The following is a 19917-nucleotide window of genomic DNA, read 5'->3' as shown; positions in this document are numbered from 1 at the left end:
TGCTCAAGGATCATTTTTGGCAAGCTTGAAGGATCATATGGAGTCTGGGGATTGAACCTGGTTCAGCTACAAGGAAGGCAGATGACCCACCCACTGTACTATCTCTCCAGCCCTTCAGATATTAGACTTAAAACTATAAAATATATTGGAGAAAGGGCTGGAGTGACAGTAGGGTGTTTGCCTTGCATGTGGCAAACCTGGGCTTAATCCCTGGTTCTCCCAAAGCCCAAGTACAGAGCCAGGAGTAAGCCCTGAGCACTGCTGAGTGTGAGCCCTCCATACCCAAGAAAAAGAACAACAAACAAAAATTTAAAAGAAAGCAGACAGAACTTTCCAATATATTGGTTTCAGTAGGGATTCTAGAGAGGTTTGACTCCATTGTCAAGGAAAAAAAAAATGCTTGGTTCTGACTCCAGGCTCTCACATGTTTTTTTCTGACTTTCTAATTAAAAGCAGGAAACAGAGGTCTCCAAGGTCTCATGCTTGACAATGAGGTTTTAGACAATGAAGAGCTAGAAGTATATGCTGGAGACTTATAAAAAAGCTGAAGTGGGGCTGGAGAAAAAAATAGTGATTAATTATGTATGGTTTACTTGCATGTGGCCAACCTTTGTTGTTGGTTGTTGTTCTTTGGTTTGGGGGCTTCACCTGCTACTGCAGAGTTTATTCCTGATTTTGAGTTCAAGAATCACTCCTGGCTGTACTCGGAGTGCCATATGTAATGCTGGGGATAAAATTGGGGCTGGTCATGTTCAAAGTAAGGCTCTACCGCCTGTACTATCTCTCCTGTCCCCTAGCCTGCTCCTATTTTTAATTAACTTTTTCAGGACACATCTTGACAGAGACTTCACTTTGTACATTCTGTACTTTGTACTTTGTACAGTCCCAATGCCCTTAGTAGTCCCTCCCCATCAGAGCATTGCCTAGCTTGGTACTTGAGTAGATCTAATAAATACTAATTTATAGTAGCACCTCCCATGAGGTCCTCTCCATGATTTCTCTGCCATAGTTGGGCACCACTATGCCAGTGAGGAAACTGAGACTTGAGACCAGAAATTACCCAGAAAGCATTTCCTAAAGCCTTTCACCAGGGGCCAGAGAGATAGAGGATCCCAGGCCAGGGAAGCATCCACTTGTTTCCCTGTACTTTTCTATTGCTGACCCCAAATTACAAAGTAAATCAGAGAGGAGACCTGAGATAGTTCAATGAACTGAGTTCAATGAACTGAGCAGGAGCTTCCCCTTAGTACTTCTAGGAGCAAGTCCTGAGCACCATGGGAGGAGGGGGGAGTCCCAAAAAATAAATAAAAAAAAAATCAACAATCAGGGGCCAGAGAGATAATACAGCAGATAGGATGCTTGTCTTGCATGTGACCAACCTGGCACCCCAAATGGTCTCCTGAGCACCATCAGGAGTGATCTTATGCCCCAAATCAAATATTAAAACAAAATTTAAAAAATATACGAATGTCAAGAGAAATAGTATATGGGGCTGGAAAGATAGCATGGTGGTAGGGCGGTTGCCTTGCATGCAGGACAGTGGTTTGAATCTTGGCATTCCATATGGTTCCCCGAGACAGCCAGTAGTAATTTCTGAGCATAGAGCCAGGAGTAACCCAGCACTGCTGGGTGTGACCCAAAAACAAAAAACAAAAAACAAAAAACAAAAAAAACAAAAAAAAAAAGAGAGAGAAATAGTATAGTGGACAAAGCACTTCTCAGCAATTGCTCCAGCCAACCTAGGCTTGACCACTAGCACCCCTTAATTCTGTCAGGAGTGCTCCCTGAGCACCAAAAGCCAAATTAACAACAAATAAGCTGAAAAAGTTAATTGTAAAACCACAACCGAGACTTGAGTTTCTTCTTCAAAGTTGAAGGGTTTTGTGGTGTACCTGTTTGGGGAAATAGTGCAAAAGCTGAAGGGCATGTCTTGTATATGGAAACTCTGAAAGCAAGCTTAGAAGAACAGAGCCACCCCATTCCACTTCTCAGCACTGTCTGGTGTGACCCCAAAATAAAAAAATTGGTAGTACCATCTTCCACCACTAGGAGACACCAAGATCAAGAAGAGTGTGAAAATAGGGGTTCTAGGTTTTCCAAAGTGAACCTTTCTTTCTCCCTATTTCAATATATTGAGTACCATATGCCAAAGGTGGTTTAGATTTTAGGGATACAAAATACCACCTGCCATCTTGGAATTTACATAATAGCAGAAAATACAAGAAGTAAATGAATACATTCACAAGATCATGATTGATTAGGATAAGAGCTATGGCTAGTGATGAAATTTACAATAGCAAAGGGTTGGAAGTTAGAGAAAGCTTTTTGTTGCTAGTTTTATTTTTGGGCCACATTCATTGGTGCTCAGGACTTAGTCCTAGCTCTGTGCTCAGGAATTACTCCTGTTGAAGCTCAGGAGATAATATGGGTTGCTGGAAATTGAACTAGGACTGGTGACAGGCAAGACACTTTAAGTGTTGTACTATTTCTGTGGCCCCAGAAGAAGTTTTAATAGGTTTAATTTGTCCTGAGATATGACTGAGAATGAATCTGACTGGCAAAAATCATTAGGTGAGGATCCAGACAAAAGGACTGAAAGCCCAAGGACTGGGACTTGATAAAGGCACCACTGGAAGGCTAATGGGCTAGAAGTTATTAAGAGGGAGAGTGCCCCAAAATAAAGATTGTTGTAGGAATATTATGAAAGTTTAAAGACAACATCACCCTAGCATCATCTGACTGGCAAAAATCATTAGGTGAGGATCCAGACAAAAGGACTGAAAGCCCAAGGACTGGGACTTGATAAAGGCACCACTGGAAGGCTAATGGGCTAGAAGTTATTAAGAGGGAGAGTGCCCCAAAATAAAGATTGTTGTAGGAATATTATGAAAGTTTAAAGACAACATCACCCTAGCATCATCTGATACTACTCCTAACCACAGGTGTGACTCTGGTGGCCCCATGAGCATTGTGTTAGGCCCCCATGCTCCTCCCCCATCCCAAGAAATTTGATCTAGGACAAAAAATTAAAACTTACTGAGTTGGGGCCAGAGAGATAGCATGGAGAAAGGCGTTTGCCTTTCATGCAGAAGGACAGTGGTTCGAATCCCAGCATCCCATAAGGTCCCTGAAGCCTGCCAGGAGATTTCTGAGCACAGAGCCAGGAGTAACCCCTGAGCACTGCCAGGTGTGACCCAAAAACAAAAAACAAAACAAAACAAAAAAACTTAACTGAGTTATTGCTAGACAATATATACCTATAACATGTATAGGTATATATACATATTATGTATCTATTTTTGAACCACACCCAGTGATGCTCAGGGACTATTCCCAGCACTAGCTTTTATCTCCCTGGCCTAGTCGGTTTTTGGGGGGTGGAAGTTTGGGTCACAATTCTGGTTTTGCACTTAGGGGACTATATGGGGTGCTGGGGATTAAACTAGATTGGTTATGTGAATGGCAAACACCCTACCCATTGTACTACTGCTCTAGCCCCAATATTTTACATTAACTATGTAAATCAGGGGTCTCAAACTTGCGGCCCATGTTTGCGGCCCTCCTTACAACATTTTGTGGCCTGCGGCCGGCCTTCAAATATCACTGTATTCGCGATTATTCACTTACTTTTTTTTTTTTGTGAAATCCCTATGTGGCCCTGCCTCACCACGACTTTGCCTCCTGTAGCCCCCAGGTAAATTGAGTTTGAGACCCCTGATGTAAATGTTTGTTGTCAAATACTTTTTGCTTTTGGCAAAAAAAAAAAAAAAAAAAAAAAAAAAAAGTATCACTTAGTGGTGCTCAGGATTCCATTTGAGTGCAGGGTATTAAAAGCCCTACCAGGGGCCGGGAAGGTGGCGCTAGAGGTAAGGTGTCTGCCTTGCAAGCGCTAGCGTAGTACGGACTGGTTCGATCCGGCGTCCCATATGGTCCCCCCAAGCCAGGAGTGACTTCTGAGCGCATAGCCAGGAGTAACCCCTGAGCATCAAACGGGTGTGGCCCAAAAAACAAAAAAAAGCCCTACCAGCTGATGGCTTAGCTCCAGCCTGCTTCGTTTGTATAACAAATTTGTTTTACAAGATTTATGTAAGGTCAGGGCTTGGAGTGTTGATAATTTTTGTTTGTTTTTGGGCCACACTCAGCAGCACTCAGAAGTTACTCCTAGCCCTGCACTCACAAATCACTCGTAGCAGGCTTTGGTGCTGGCAATGGAACCCGGGTCAGCCATGTGTAAGGCAAATGCCTTACCCACTGTGCTATTGCTCTGGCCCCATAATTATTTTCTTTCCATTTTTTTTTCTGTAAATTATCATTAATTCTTTTTTACATTTTCTATCATTTTCCAATATATTTTACCCAAATCTATCAACACTCATCAATTTCCTTTGCCTTTTCCCAGAAGCCTCCCTGGCTCCTCCACTCTAAATGCATCCATTGGTTTATTGAGAAATCAAAGATTCACACAGTAGTTAATAATTTTGCAACAAAGTCCCTTTTATTTCACCAGAAATTGATTAAATTATCAGAATCTCTTAGCATAAGATATACATCTTAAAAACCATTAAGGCCTGGACTCTAGGGCTTGTTCTGACTCTCCCAATCCATAATGGGGTTTAGAGGGAGAGACATCATTAACAGAGACCAAGTCAGATGGCTACAGGTCTTCCTTCCCCAAGCATTGGACAAGCTGCTCAATTCTTGTCCAAGCAGGAAAGAGCCAGTATATCAGAAAAAAAAAAAAAATCGAGTAAAGAATTTGACATTGCATTTATAAGATCTCTCAATTTTTCAACAGTATTTTTTTTTTTTTTGGTGTATGCAATTTAAATCATCTTATTCTCTGTGCACAAAGTAATCAATTTTGTGTCTAGAAAACCCCCTCAAACCTGAATAGCCTCATTTTACCCTTAGAAGAAGAAACAGATTTTCCTATTCTTCTTTGCAAGGGGTCAACGAACATAACACTCCTCCCCCCAAGTTCAAACTGTTACTTCTGGCCTTGGAATGTGCAGCTTTTGATGGGCTGAGTCAAATCACCTGGAAAGGGTAGCTGGAACTATGAAGCAAGCAGCCTTCTTTGGAAATTTCTTCTGAAAAATCAACTCCGGAGGATTGCTGCACAATGCCTCTTTAGTCCAAATAACTTCTGCTAGTCCACTTCAGGAACTAGCCTCAGCAGAGGCATTGGGATTGTCAGGAGCTAGAGTAGCTGCAGTGGACCCACGAGGTAGGACTTCAATAACTCGAGGCTTATCAATGATTCTGGCAGTCCGGTTTCCCTTTTCCACAATGCCAACGATCCATGCTTGGTGGCCTTCTCCATACTTGGAAGATTTGATTTCAGAACAAAAGCGAGCTGCCTGTTCTCTAGGGAGGCAAATGAGTAATCCACCAGAAGTTTCAGCCGAGGTACCTTGAAGGAGGCCAAATCGCCCACTGGCCTTACTGATGGCAGCCATCTTAGCAATGATTGGCAGATTATGAATAACAAAGGACACCTCATTTCTTTGCTGCTTTGCAAGATTCTGAGAGTGTCCCAGGATGCCAAAGCCGGTGATGTCTGTAGCTGCATGGGCGTTAAACGTGTGCATCAAGCCAGCAGCAGTTCTATTGAGGGTTGCCATATTGAACATGGCTTCTTGATAGGCCAGTTCTACCTCTTCTTTGGAGACCACCATCTTGATCTTGTTCCAGCGTTCTGGGTTATCCAGCCATTGGTGGGCATTGACGGCAACCTGGGTTCCTAAGGGTTTGGTTAACACGAGCACGTCGCCCACAACCGCACTGTCGGGCATGATGAATTCATTGGGCTGACATACCACGGTGGCGACCCCGCCGACGATGATCCAAGGGTTCACCACCGTCTGTCCACCGGTCACTGCCGTCCCCCCTTCTTCGGCGGCGTCCCGGAACCCTTTGATCATGAGGGGTGTGATCTTTTCTCGCTCTTCCTCGTTCATGCTCTCACTGACACTCAGCAGCATCAACATGTTATCGCATTCGGTGATGCCCAAGGCGTAGAGGTCACTCAAGACGTTGGCACAGGCGATGCGGCCCATCATGTAGGGATCTTCCACCAGCGGGTAGAAGAAGTCTGTGGTCTGCACCAGGGACAGGCCCCCGTGCCTCAGAGGGATGACACAGGAGTCCAGGCCGATGCCCAGGGCCGGTGGGCAGGTCGGACTGGCTTCCGCGCCCAGCAGGCCGCCTTCCTGGGGCGCCTCCTCGGGGCCTCCTCCCAGCAGGGCCCGGCCCAGCGGGGGCCGGAGCCCGTCCGGCCGCGTCAGTCCCGCCAGGAGTTTGAGCAGCGTCTCCTGGGGGACCTTGCAGCCTCAGCCCTTCATGCCGGAGAAGCCGGTGAGCCGCCAGCTCGGGCTCAGGCCCAACGCCTGGGGCTCGAAGGGCCGGTAGTTGGCGAAGCCCCGGCCCAGACACAAGCCCGCCGGGCCCGACGCGCCTTCCGCGGTCGCCATCGCCTCTCCGCCGGCGCCGCTACCTGTGCCTTCCGCCATCGGGGCGGGGAGTAGGAGACAGAGAGGAAAGAGACAGGACCAGGCCTTTAGGCTTCGGCTCGGGTGGAGAGGACTTAACAGTCGGATCTCTCCCCCGCACGACTCGCGCCGCACACCCACGCCGCTCCGCGCGCTCTGGCCTTCCGGACAGAGCAGCGGACGGCTTCCGTATTTATAGGCCCTTTGATGGACAGCCGTGCCGTCCAATCACGGCCTCGCCGCCCAGGGAGGGGGCGGGCTTCCTCCGGCCTGCAAAGCGTGCGTCGTGCAAGTGCTTTCTGCAGCCCTGCTCCTGGCAGGTCGTTCTTTTTCCCCCCGCCGTAGCAATGTGACAGCTCTCGGGAGAGGATGGTGGACCCCGACTTTTCCTGGAAGCAGTTCACCTACCAAGGGCCCCGTTTTTTCTTTTTTCCGAAGTAAAAAAATTCTTCTTTGGCAAACTTCAAGTGTGTCACACACAACTGGCCAAAGGTCGCTTGAGAGGCCACAGGACCTGCCTGTCCAGGGGAGGACTAGAGACCCTGGGGGAAGGAAAGGCAGATTTCGAATGGAAGCAAAGGTCAGCAGCGGAATAAGAGTGAAATAGACCTTGAAATTTTTTAGACCCTGAGTGGGTTCCTGTGCTGTTTCCTCTGCTGGAAAGCGTCATTCCACCCACACCCCCGTTTCTGACATATGTGGACTCATTTGGACAAGACAAAAATACACCCAGGTTGTTTCTAAACCGCTATCTCTTTGTTTTAGTGAATTCTTTCTGTGTGCTTGTTGTTCAGGGTCAAACCCAGGGCTTTGATATATGCAAAGGAAGTGATCTAATTCTGAGCAACCACCCTCCTCCTATATTGTATTGGTGTTTTATTTTGGGGGAGCACAACCAGCAATGCTGAGAGGGTAGTGGGGGTTACTCGGCATATGAGATGCTGGAGATCAAATGTGAGTAACCATGTTTAACCATAATATCTCTCCAGGCTCTATTTAATCCTAATAAAAAAAACCTTCAGTCAGGATTTGGAATATAAAGCACAGATTAAATGACCTATCTAGAGGGGTGGAAAAAAAAATGACCTATCTAAGTTTACAGCCAGCTTAGATAGGAACTGGATATGAATCCAGGAAATTGGCTCCAAATACCACTTTTTGCGGGGGTGGGGTGGGGGTGGGGTGGGCTGTTCAGGGTTTACTCCTGGCTCTAGGCTCAGGAATTACTCCTGGTAAGCTCCAGGGACTATATAGGATACTGGGGGATCAAACGCAGTTTGCTGCATGCAAGACAAGTGCTTTTCTTGCTGTGCTATCACTCCGGCCCCAGAATTTTTTGGGGGGGGGGTTTTTTTGGGGGGGGTCACACCCGGCGGTGCTCAGGGGTTACTCCTGGCTAAATGCTCAGAAATAGCTCCTGGCAGGCATGGGACACCGGGATTCGAACCAACCACCTTTGGTCCTGGATCGGCTACTTGCAAGGCAAACGCCGCTGTGCTATCTCTCCGGTCCCCCCCCTCTTTTTTTTTGTGGTTTTTGGGTCACACCCGACGGTGCTCAGGGGTTATTTCTGGCTCCATGCTCAGAAATTGCTCCTGGCAGGCATGGGGGACCATATGGGACGCCGGGATTCGAACCGATGACCTTCTGCATGAAAGGCAAACGCCTTACCTCCATGCTATCTCTCCGGCCCCTTGGTGTTGTTTTTTTTTTTTTTTTTTTTTTATGATGGTCCCAGGACCTCACATATGCAAGGTAAGCATGTTTTCCAAGTACCACTGTTATTCATAGCCTCAATGTTCTCATACCACTTTTACTGTTCATGTTGGACATTTGGGTTATTTCCATATCCTGGCTATTGTATATACCTGAAATGAACGTACAAATGTATATATCTTCTAAAAATGTTTTTGTCTTTTGGGGACATATGCCTAAAAGTGAAATAACTGTCAAAAAGAAAACTCCATTTTTACTTTCTTCTTTTTGGGAGAGTTTGGGCTATACCTGGCAGTGCTCAGGTTTTACTCCTGCCTCTACACTAAGAAATCACTTTTGGCAGGCTTAGGGGATCATATGGGTTGCTTGGGATCTTATCTGGACCAGCCAAATGCAAGACAAATGTCCTACCCTCCTATGCTATCACTCCAGCCCCCATTTTTATGTTCTTTTCTTCATTTTTACTTTTATTTTATTTGTCAGTAATGTTCAGGGGTTACTTCTGGCTCTGCACTCAAGAATTTGTCTGGGGGATTTAGGAGTAAGATAGATGTCAGGGATTGAACTCAGTGTGGCCATGAGCAAGGCAAGGGCCCTACCTATTATATTATTGCTCCAGTCCCATTATTTTTACTTTTTTTGGGTTTGTTTTTGGTCTGGGGGCCATACCTGGCAGTGCTCAGAAGTTACTCCTGGCTTTGTGCCTAGAAATCACCCCTGGCAGGCTCAGAGATCAGATGGGATGCTGGGGATTGAACCTGGATAAGCCGTGTGCAAGGCCCTACCTCCTGTGCTTTCTCTTTGGCTTCTATTTTTACTTTTTATTTTGTTTTGTTTTTGTTTGAGGGCCACACCTAGCAGTGCTCAGGGGTTACTCCTGGCTCTGCACTCAGAAATTGCTCCTGGCAGGCTTGGGGGACCATATGGAATTCTAGGGATCAAATCCAAGCCTGTTCTGGGTCGGCCTTTCAACACAAAGGCCCTTCCGCTGTGCTATCACTCCAGCCCCAATTTTTACTTTTTTTTTTTTTTTGGTTTTTGGGTCACACCTAGCAGTGCTCAGGGGTTACTCCTGGCAGGCCCGGGGGACCATATGGGACAACGGGATTCGAACCAACCACCTTAGGTTCTGGATCAGCTGCTTGCAAGGCAAACACAGCTGTGCTATCTCTCCGGGCCCCTATATATATATATATATATATATATATTTTTATATATATATATATATATATATATATATATATTTTTTTTTTTTTTTTTTTTTTTGGTTTTTAGGTCACACCCGGTGGTGCTCAGGGATTACTCCTGGCTCTACACTCAGAAATCGCTCCTGGCAGGCTCGGGGGACCATATGGGACACCGGGATTCGAACCAACCACCTTTGGTCCTGGATCGGCTGCTTGCAAGGCAAATGCCGCTGTGCTATCTCTCCGGGCCCCGGGCCCCTATTTTTATTTCTTAACAACTCTCCATACTGTTTTCCACAAAGGTTGGACCTTAAAAATTCTCACTAGCTCTCACGAGTCCTGTAGGGAGCGAAGGAGGAAGCCAGGTGCGGGGCGGTTTGGGGGGGGGGGGAGTTCTGGGGAAAAAAATTCCCACTAACTATGAATGTTAGTTCATTTTTGCCACACCCTCACCAAGGAAGGATTTTTTTTAGTTTTCTTTAGAAAACTTAATATATATACACAAGATAGGAGGCCGGAGAGATAGCACAGTGGTAGGGTGTTTGCATGCCACCACCACAGGACAAATGATGGTTTTTTGTTTTTTTTTTAAATGGTGGTTCTAATCTTGGCATCCCATGTGGTCCCCTGTGTCTTCTAGGAGCGATTTCTGAGCACAGAGCCAGGAGTAACCCCTGAGCGCCACTGGGTGTGACCCAAAAAATCAAAAATCAAAAATATATATAGAATATATATATATATCACAGTGGTTACTCCTGGGCTCAGTATTGAGGTAGACTCAGGGCACCATCTGAGAAGTAAGAGATCAAACTCTGGTTGGCTTCTTGCAAGGTAAGCATCTTACCTGCTATATTTTCACTCTGTCCCCTTTAATTACAGTTGTGATTACAGCAGTGTTAAAGTTTATGGTAGTAATATACAGTTACCACACCCTTCTCTCCCCCACCAAAGTGCCAATGATGCTCCAGTAAAAAAGCTATTTTAGAGGCAACGAAACAGGTTCTAGGTTAATAATTTACTCAAGGTTATAGATCTCAGCTCATCCCAACTTTCATGTTTGCGTGCCTTCCAGTTTACTACTTTATATTGTGTTGTGCAATTATAAAATATGATTATTATAAGATCTATGAATTGTTTATTTTAGCACTGTTCAGGGGTTACTCTTGGCTCTACATTTAAGAATTGTACCTGGCAGGGCAGTGTTAAGGGGACTGCCTGGGGCAATAAAGATTGAGTGATTGAGCCTGGGTCAGTCATGTGCAAGGCAAACTCTCTCTCCAGCCCTGATCTATGAAGATTTTAATTGTGGTAAATTTTTGTTTTGATTTGTTTTTTTTTTTGGGGGGTCATACCCTGCGACGCTCAGGGGTCACTCCTGCTCTGCACTCAGAAATTGCTCCTGGCAGGCTCGGGGGACCATATGGGATGCCGGGATTCAAATCATCTCCATCATGAAACGGGTGCATGCAAGGCAAATGTTCTACTGCTGTGTCATTTCTCTGGTCTTGATAAATGGTTAATAAAAAGCTTACCATATTTAAATGTACAGTTTGCTTGTGTTAAGTACCTTCACATTATTATATGATCAAGCTCTAGTACTCTTACAATCAGTTTTCAACATGTCTTCTGGAGCATAGGTACTAAATTTTCTCTAGGGCATGCCCTATGGGCAAAACTGCTGGGATATTCCACATATAGTTGGAGTTGCCTGCAATTTATTGATAAAGACAAGTAGCTTTTTTAAATGATACCAATGTAAATTTCTGTAGATTGTTTTAAGTAAGTAATACATTTAAATGTTTAAAAATTAGTTCTAAATGGTAAGACAATAAAAACACAATGAAATAAAAACATCTATCCAGGGCCAGATAGCACAGTGAGGTCTTTGCCTTGCATGTGGCTGAGCAGGGTTTTATCCTCAGCATCCCATCTACTCTCCTGAGCCTGCCAAGAGTGATTTCTGAGAGCAGAGTCAGGACTAATCCCTGAGAGCTGGCCTCAAAACCAAAACCAAACGAATACAACAGAAACATCTGCTCCTTAACTACCTCATTCCTGTATTATCAGCCTCTGTGATTGCCCTTCCATAAATATTCTATCACACATAATTCTTCCTTTTTTCACCCCTACTTGTCTTCTATAACTTCTGTCATTCCACTTTTGTCATACTTTCCAAAAATCTTGGATGATTTCTCCTATACCTTCCTTAACACCATCAATAAAACATTTCTTCAATGTTCTGTAGGCACTAGGCTTTCCAGAATCATCCAGAAAGAATTTTTTGGTTCCGCTACACTGTCAACAACCTTATGTGATTGAGAACACACACATTTCTTCAACACGAGAGTATGTCACAAAGCACCTCTGGCACTACACAATCTGTAAGTGTGCCGCATTTTTTTAGAATGTTCTATTAAACTATCACCTGTAGTTTCAAAGCTCAAGTCTCTGATAAACTTTTTTCTCAAACTCTCTGACTCCTTTGGATCATTTCCCCACCCCCACCCCCTGCCATGGGGCTGTGCTGACAATTGACTGGGAGCCATCAGGCAGCATTTTACCTCCACTTTGAGACCAAATTTATCTCTTCTAAACCAAGTTGAATATGAGACTGAAAGAGAAAAATTACTTTTGATTTTTCTTTTCTTTTCTTCCTTTCTTCCTCTCTTCTTTCTTTCTTCTCCTTCTCTCCCTTCCTTCCTTTCTTCCTTTTTCTCTTTTCTTTTTCTTCCTTCCTTTCTTTCTTCCTTCCTTTCTTCCTTCCTTCCTTCCTTCCTTCCTTCCTTCCTTCCTTCCTTCCTTCCTTTCTTTCTTTCTTTCTTTCTTTCTTTCTTTCTTTCTTTCTTTCTTTCTTTCTTTCTTTCTTTCTTTCTTTCTTTCTTTCTTTCTTTCTCTTTCTTCTTTCTTTTTCTCTCTCCCTTCCTTCCTTTCTTCTCTAATTTATTCCTTCCTTCTTCCTTCCTTCCTTCCTTCCTTCCTTCCTTCCTTCCTTCCTTCCTTCCTTCCTTCCTTCCTTCCTTCCTTCCTTCCTTCCTTCCTTCCTTCCTTCCTCCCTCCGTCTCTCTTTCTTTCTTTCTTTCTTTCTTTCTTTCTTTCTTTCTTTCTTTCTTTCTTTCTTTCTTTCTTTCTTTCTTTCTTTCTTTCTTTCTTTCTTTCTCTCTCTCTTTCTCTCTCTCTCTCTCTCTTTCTTTCTTTCTTTCTTTCTTTCTTTCTTTCTTTCTTTCTTTCTTTCTTTCTTTCTTTCTTCTTTCTTTCTTTCCCTTTCTTTTCTTTCTCTCTTTCTCTCTCTCTTTCTTTCTTTCTCTCTCTTTCTTTCTTTCTTTCTTTCTTTCTTTCTTTCTTTTCTTTCTTTCTTCCTTCCTTCCTTCCTTACTTTCTTTCTTTCTTTCTTTCTTTTTCTTTCCTTCCTTCCTTCCTTCCTTCCTTCCTTCCTTCCTTCCTTCCTTCCTTCCTTCCTTCCTTCCTTCCTTCCTTCCTTCTTTCTTTCTTTCTTTCTTTCTTTCTTTCTTTCTTTCTTTCTTTCTTTCTTTCTTTCTTTCTTTCTTTCTTTCTTTCTTTCTTTCCAGCAATGCTCAGGAGTTACTCCTAGCATTGCTCTCTGGAATCACTTCTGGTGGTGCTCAGGATGCCAGGGTTCAAACTTGAGTCACTTGCATGCAAGGTTGTCTAAATCTTTTCTTGGAGGGCCCCTCCTGGCAACTGTTGGCCAGCTTAGGGGATAGATGCAGTGAGGGTCAGAGAATATGGTGCCAGCTCAGGTTTTGAGGTTTGTGGGGCAGGGTTTCTCCAGGTCCACATCTGGCAGTGCTCAGGAGCCTCTAGGACCACACCCAGCACTGTACTATCTCTCTGGTTTCAAGATAAAGACTTTTTAGAAGGTCAGCAGGAATAGCACAGGGGCTTAAAATGCCAGCCTTGCAAATGTGTGGTCAGAGTTCAAATTCCTGGAGTGCCAAGTATATCAGATCCCATTCTGCAAGTCTGCTGTTTGAGTCTGGCAACTCTGAGCCTGCTGTCTGCCTTTATTGGGATGCTAAGCAATTTCCAGTTGTAGCAAGAGTGTGAGAGCCTTGGCAAGCATCAAAACTAAAAGATGTACAAGTGTATAAGCCAGGAAAGTGAAACCCCTGGAGATCAGGTGTGTGAACACTGCAGTGATCTGAGCACCACAACTATAACTTGTGTGCATCAACAACAGTTTTGGCAAAACGTTCAACACACAGAGGCATTGCCCTCAGCCAAGGTCACCAGATTTGGGTTTAACTGGGACTAAGTCAGGCACCTGGGATGTCTGCTGGCTTTCACCTATCAGCATTCAGCCTGATTTGTAAGCTTCACTCAGGGGTTTCTGCTGCGAGTCTCTGAGCTCCATGTGCAGGGCTGCTTGGATTTATTACCTGATAATGACAGATGCTGAGTGAAGGAAGACTCTACAGTTGTGTCCACGGTGGTGCCCAATTTTATTTGTGATCTCCTCCTTCAGTCCTCACCTCATCTCTACACCATTGGCACCACTAGCCCCATTTTTCCATTTTATAGATGAGAATGCTGAGACCCCTGTCGGGGGTTGGTGGTGTGTGTCATCTTGTGCCAGGTCACCAGCTGAGAAGTAGCTGCCTGAGAATGCAAATGTCAGTTCCCCCTGTAACTGCATTCTCAGTGTGACTCTGGAGGTGCTCTTTTGTTGTTGTTGTTGTTTTTAGGCCACACTGGTTGTGTGGCGCTGGGGGGGTGGGGTGGTTATTTCTGGCTCTGAGCTCAGAAATCAATCCTGTGGGCCCGGAGAGATAGCACAGCGGTGTTTGCCTTGCAAGCAGCCAATCCAGGACCAAAGGTGGTTGGTTTGAATCCCGGTGTCCCATATGGTCCCCCGGGCTTGCCAGGAGCTATTTCTGAGCAGACAGCCAGGAGTAACCCCTGAGCAACGCCGGGTGTGGCCCAAAAAACCAAAAAAGAAAAAAGAAAAGAAATCACTCCTGTCAGGGGCCGAAGAAATAGCATGGAGGTAAGGCCTTTGCCTTGCATGCAGAAGGACAGTGGTTCGAATTCCGGCATCCCGTATGGTCCCCCAAGCCTGCCAGGAGTGATTTCTGAGCATAGAGCCAGGAGTAACCCCTGCTGCCGGGTGTGACTCCCCCCCCCAAAAAAGAAATCATTCCTGGCAGACTCATGGGACCATATGGGATGCTGAGGATCTAACCGAGGTTAGCCACATGTAAGGCAAACGCCCTACCCGTTGTGCTATCGCTCCGCCCCCTAGAGGTGCGGTGGATGAGATGACAACACTCCTATTTGGGAAGAGTGTTGCAGCCAGTGCAAAGGTAGTCATTATTTACGTTGGCCAGTACCAATGGTTAATGATCAAGGACAGGCTCAGAACAAGCAGTTCCTGTGCCTGTTTTCTTCAGGCAATCTAAGGGCAACTCTTGTGACTGCAGATGAGAAGGACCTAGTGATAGGAAAGTAAGCAAGGTAGAGAGAGGGGTTTTAAAGAATCAGAGGCTCTGATGGCCAGCGCACAATTGTTTTCTACGTACAATAGGAACTCTGAGGCTGGAGCTAGTTCCCCCATCATCATAATAATTTAGCTTTAACACCACAAATAAATTTTAAGTTTTCCTTTAAATTAAAAAAAATTATTTTTGGTTTTGTTTTTGGACCACACTGGCTGTGCTCAGGGGTTACTTCACTTCTGGTTCTAAGGAATTCTGCTAAGAATTCTGCTAAGGAATCACTACTGGCAGGGTCTGGGAATCATATGGGATTCCAGGGGATTGAGCCTAGGTCAACCACATGCAAGGCTGTGTCCTACCCACTGTACTATGGCAAGTATCCTCCTCCCCTTTTTTAAAGATTCAGTCTTTGCTTTTGGTGCCAGGAGTCAACTTTGAAGCATGTTATCATATGCTCTGTCACTGAGCTAATTATATGTGTAGCATGTTATTCCACTGAGCTGCATCCCTAATCACAAGAGTAAACTCTGAAAAAAAAAAAAAAAACCCATAAGGGCCACTCAGCCTTACTGACAGGGATGGAAGCAGGAGCCCAGAGGCCACTGGTCCTGATGTTCAGCCCTGAAATTCAGCGTTTGGCGAGTTCTGAGATGGGTGCAGAAATGGAACTCAGAATCTCACACTGCTAAACATGTGCCCTATCACTTTCAACTATGTCCCAGCCTTTTTTTTTTTGTTTTGTTTTTTGTTTTTGGATCACACCCAGCAGTGCTCAGGGATTACTCCTGGTTCCACGCTCAGAAATTGCTCCTGGCAGGCTCGGGGGACCATATGGGACGCTGGGATTCGAACCAATGACCTTCTGCATGAAAGGCAAATGCCTTACCTCCATGCTATCTCTCTGGCCCCTGGTTTTTGATTTTTGGTCCATACCCAGTGATACTCAGGGGTTATTTCTGGCCCTATGCTCAGAAACTACTCCTGGCAGGTTCAGAGGACCATATGGAATGTCAGGGATTGAACCTGGGTGGGTTGCATCAAAGACAAACACTCTACCTGCTGTGCTATTGCTCTGGCCTCTTTCTCTTTCCTCCCTTCCTTTCTTTCTTCCTTCCTTCCTTCCTCCCTCTCTTCCTTCCTTCCCTTTCTTTTACTTTATTTTTTGAGGGATTTATTCCTGACTATATGCTCAAGACTAGCTATGTGCTCCTAACAGGCTGTGCTACAAGGGAAACCTAATGTGGTATCAGGGAATCAAACAAGCCAGTAGTGTGCAAAGCAAGCATTTTCCTCATGGCACTATATCTTTGGCTTTATCCCAGCATAAAATATATATGTTTATAAATTGGACTAGAGAGAAAAGTGCTTGCCTTGCATATAGTAGACTTGGATTTAGTCCTTGGCACCACACTTCAAACCCTGCTAGGAATGATCCCTGAGTGTAGAGCCAGAAGTAAGCTTTTTTTTTTGGTTTTGGGCCAAACCTGGGCTCTGCTCAGAAATTGCTCCTGGAAGGCTTAGGGGACCATATGGGAAGCTGGGAATCAAACCCAGATCCATCCTGAGTCAGCTTCATGCAACACAAATGCCCTACTGCTGTGCTATCTCTCTGGTAGAGGAATAAGTTCTGAGCTCCTCCAGGTGTGGCCCAAAAATCAAAGTAAAATAAAATGTAAAATGTTTTATTTGATTGTGCTATATATACATAATATTTCCAGTACCCTGAAATAGGTTTGCAGTTAAACTCTAGTTAAATTTTTTTCTTCATAATGATTTTGTGGCATTACAGAAATATTACTAGGCACTAAGTGCAGTTTAATAAAAAGTAAATTAAAATAACTTGAAATCCCCTTCCAGAGAAGCATGGTAACACTTTGGAGGTGGAATATCTCATTGATCTTTATACAGAAGAAGTCCTGTATCACCACACACTGAAGTCTGGGGGTCCTGGTTAGAGATCCTCCCCACCCTGCCAGCCTAGGAGTCAGTATCCTGGGCCATCTCCCCGACTCTGACCACACTTCCTGCAACTCTCCCTAGTCACCATGTACCAATTTATTGGGCTTCTTGTTATCAGTGGTTACTGCCTCAGGGACTTGGAACTTGTCTCAGCCTAAAACATTCTCTCTGCCTAAAACACTTCCAGACACTTGCCTGCTCATTCCACTCTGTTCCTAGATGATTCTTTTATGGCAGGGTACTAGGGGGATCTTTAGTACATACCCAGTAGTGGTAGGAACCACTCTCAGCTCTGTGCTCAGGAGACCACATGGTACTAGGGATTGAACTGGACCAGCCACGTGCAAGGCAAGTGCTTTAACTCCTGTACTACCTCTCCAGCCCTATACTTACATAAATATACATGTATATATTTACTTAGTAATATAAGCTCATAATTCCATTTATTCCTAGTAAGAAATAAAGGTGCTGACCTTCCTCTAGCTGCTCCACTAACCTAGGTGAGGCTTGCCTCCCACTAACCTTCTAGATCACTGGGAGATCTATTCTGGAACGACTCCATGACAGATCTACACAACAAATTCCATGTTGCTCACAGTTATTTTTCCTCTCATTCTGTGAATATGAGCATAGAATAAAGAGAATAACTTCCAGTAACCTCCAGTAATCCCTCAGCATCTTCCAGGGTGTCTAACTACAAAGACTTACCCCTAAGCTCAGCAGGCAGAAATAGTAGAAAATAGTTGGGGAAAACATGTAGAAGCCCACCAAGTTTAATGAGTGAGATTATTTTACCAAAAACATAAACACCAGGGCCAGAGCGATGGCACAAGCGGTAGCGTGTTTGCCTTGCATGCACTAACCTAGAACAGACTTTGGTTTGATCCCCTGGCATCCCATATGATCCCCTGAGCCAGGAGCAATTTCTGAGTGCATAGCTAGGAGTAACCCCTGAGCGTCACCGGGTGTGGCCCAAAAACAAAAACAAAACCCCCCCACAAAACCATAAACACCAGCCAGCTCAGTAAATCCTCAATGCCTTTAGTGACAACATGATGGAGATGATCAATGAACTCAAAGACAGAGTTCAGAAAGACACAAAAATATGAGAGTTGAAATGATAAAACTACTATAGTCAGAAATGACAGCAATGAAGAACATGGTGTAGTGATCCAACCCAAAACCATAAGCGGTGAGGAGAGAGAGAGAGAGAGAGAGAGAGAGAGAGAGAGAGAGAGAGAGAGAGAGAGAGCATTGGTTAGAGAACTGGCTAAGAGGAGTCCTGTTGCTCCAGGAGTTCCAGGACTGAATTGCTAAATTTCATGCAGAGGGAAAAGAGAAAGAGACAAATAACAGAGCAAAGTGCAGTTGGCCAATACTGCTTATGCTGTGTATTAGGCCTGGCCGGGGGACTTAGATCCCTGGCCCCAGTACACAGGTTCTCCTCAGATATCTTTCTGAACCTCCTCCCCCAACTGCTAAACTTCTCCTTTTATACTTGGTTAGTTGACTATTACAGGAGGGCATGTCCCAGTCTCTTGGCTGTTACAGGGGGGTGTCATCACCCCTTAAAGATGCATTAACAGTAATCCTCTTAAAGATACATTAAAACGGGCCCGGAGAGCTAGCACAGCGGCGTTTGCCTTGCAAGCAGCCGATCCAGGACCAAAGGTGGTTGGTTCGAATCCCGGTGTCCCATATGGTCCCCCGTGCCTGCCAAGAGCTATTTCTGAGAAGACAGCCAGGAGTAACCCCTGAGCACAGCCGGGTGTGACCCAAAAAACCAAAAAAAAAAAAAAAGATACATTAAAACATGTTAGGTGATATCACAAAGTCAATATAAGCCCTCAAGAGCAGAATAACAACAGCTGTGCAAATAGTCTGTAAAGAAGTAAACAGCATATCAGTGAACTATGTGGTGAGTTTAAGAACAATATAAGAATCATCAGAAATAAAAAAGAAAAAAAAGAAAAGAAAAAGAATCATCAGAGTCTCTGAAGAACAGGAAGGCAAAAGTGATTAATAAACAATAGTTAGGGACCGGAGAGATAGCATGGAGGTAAGGCGTTTGCCTGTCATGCAGAAGGATGGTGGTTTGAATCCTGGCATCCCATATGGTCCCCCGAGCCTGCCAGGAGTAATTTCTGAGCATAGAACCAGGAGTAACCCCTGAGCGCTGCCGGGTGTGACCCAAAACAAAACAAAACAAAACAAAAAAAAAAAGAGCTGTAGGCAGGCAATGAGATCCAAGAGGCCTTAAAAGTTCCATGTCCAGGGGCCGGGCGGTGGCACTAGAGGTAAGGTGTCTGCCTTGCCAGCGCTAGCCTAGGACGGACCGCGGTTTGATCCCCTGGTGTCCCATATGGTCCCCAAAGCCAGGAGCGACTTCTGAGCGCATAGCCAGGAGTAACCCCTGAGCGTCAAACGGGTGTGGCCCCCCCAAAAAAACCAAAAAAAAAAAAAGTTCCATGTCTATCTAGGTATAGGAAATTTCATGACTTCACTCTTCCTAGTAGCTGCATAGTATTCCATTATGTAGATACTTTCTTTAGCCACTCATCTGTTGTCAGACACCTGGGTTGTTTCCAGACTCTGACTATTGCAAATAGTGCTTCAATGAACATAGAAATACAGAGGGCATTTTGTATTGTGTTTTTGTGTTCCCTAGGAGTTGTATTGCTGGATAATATGGGAGTTCAATTTCCAGTTTTTTTGAGGAATATTCATATTGTTTTTCAAATAGGCTGAACTAGATGACATTCCCACCAGCACAAGGAAATGGAGACATATAATCTGTTCATGAATTGGAAGGATTAACATAATTAAAATCGCAATACTCCCCAAAGCACTGTACAGATTTAATGCAATTATTATTATTATTATTATTATTATTATTATTATTATTTGGTTTTTGGGTCACACCCAGCAGCGCTCAGGGGTTACTCCTGGCTCTACTCTCAGAAATTGGTCCTGGCAGGTTCGAGGGACAATATGGGATGCCTGGATTTGACCCACCGACCTGCTGCATGCAAGGCAAATGCCTTACCTCCATGTTATCTTTCTGGCCCCATAATGCAATTATTCTAAGGATACCCATGACATTCTTCAAAG

At 44.7% G+C, this 19917-nt stretch overlaps 1 protein-coding gene across 1 annotated transcript; it reads right to left on the bottom strand.

Moving 5' to 3' along the window:
- Positions 1-4473: 4473 nt before the first annotated feature.
- On the bottom strand, positions 4474-6521 carry SEPHS2 (selenophosphate synthetase 2). Its single transcript, XM_049789174.1, has one exon. The coding sequence runs from the start codon at positions 6510-6512 to the stop codon at positions 5160-5162; it is 1353 nt and encodes a 450-aa protein (XP_049645131.1). The 5' UTR covers positions 6513-6521; the 3' UTR covers positions 4474-5159.
- Between the last annotated feature and the right edge of the window lie 13396 nt (positions 6522-19917).

This window comes from Suncus etruscus, chromosome 15 (assembly GCF_024139225.1).
Source record: "Suncus etruscus isolate mSunEtr1 chromosome 15, mSunEtr1.pri.cur, whole genome shotgun sequence".
Lineage (NCBI taxonomy): Eukaryota > Metazoa > Chordata > Mammalia > Eulipotyphla > Soricidae > Suncus > Suncus etruscus.
Note: the sequence above shows the minus strand (reverse complement) of the source record. Positions and strands in the feature narration are given on the sequence as shown.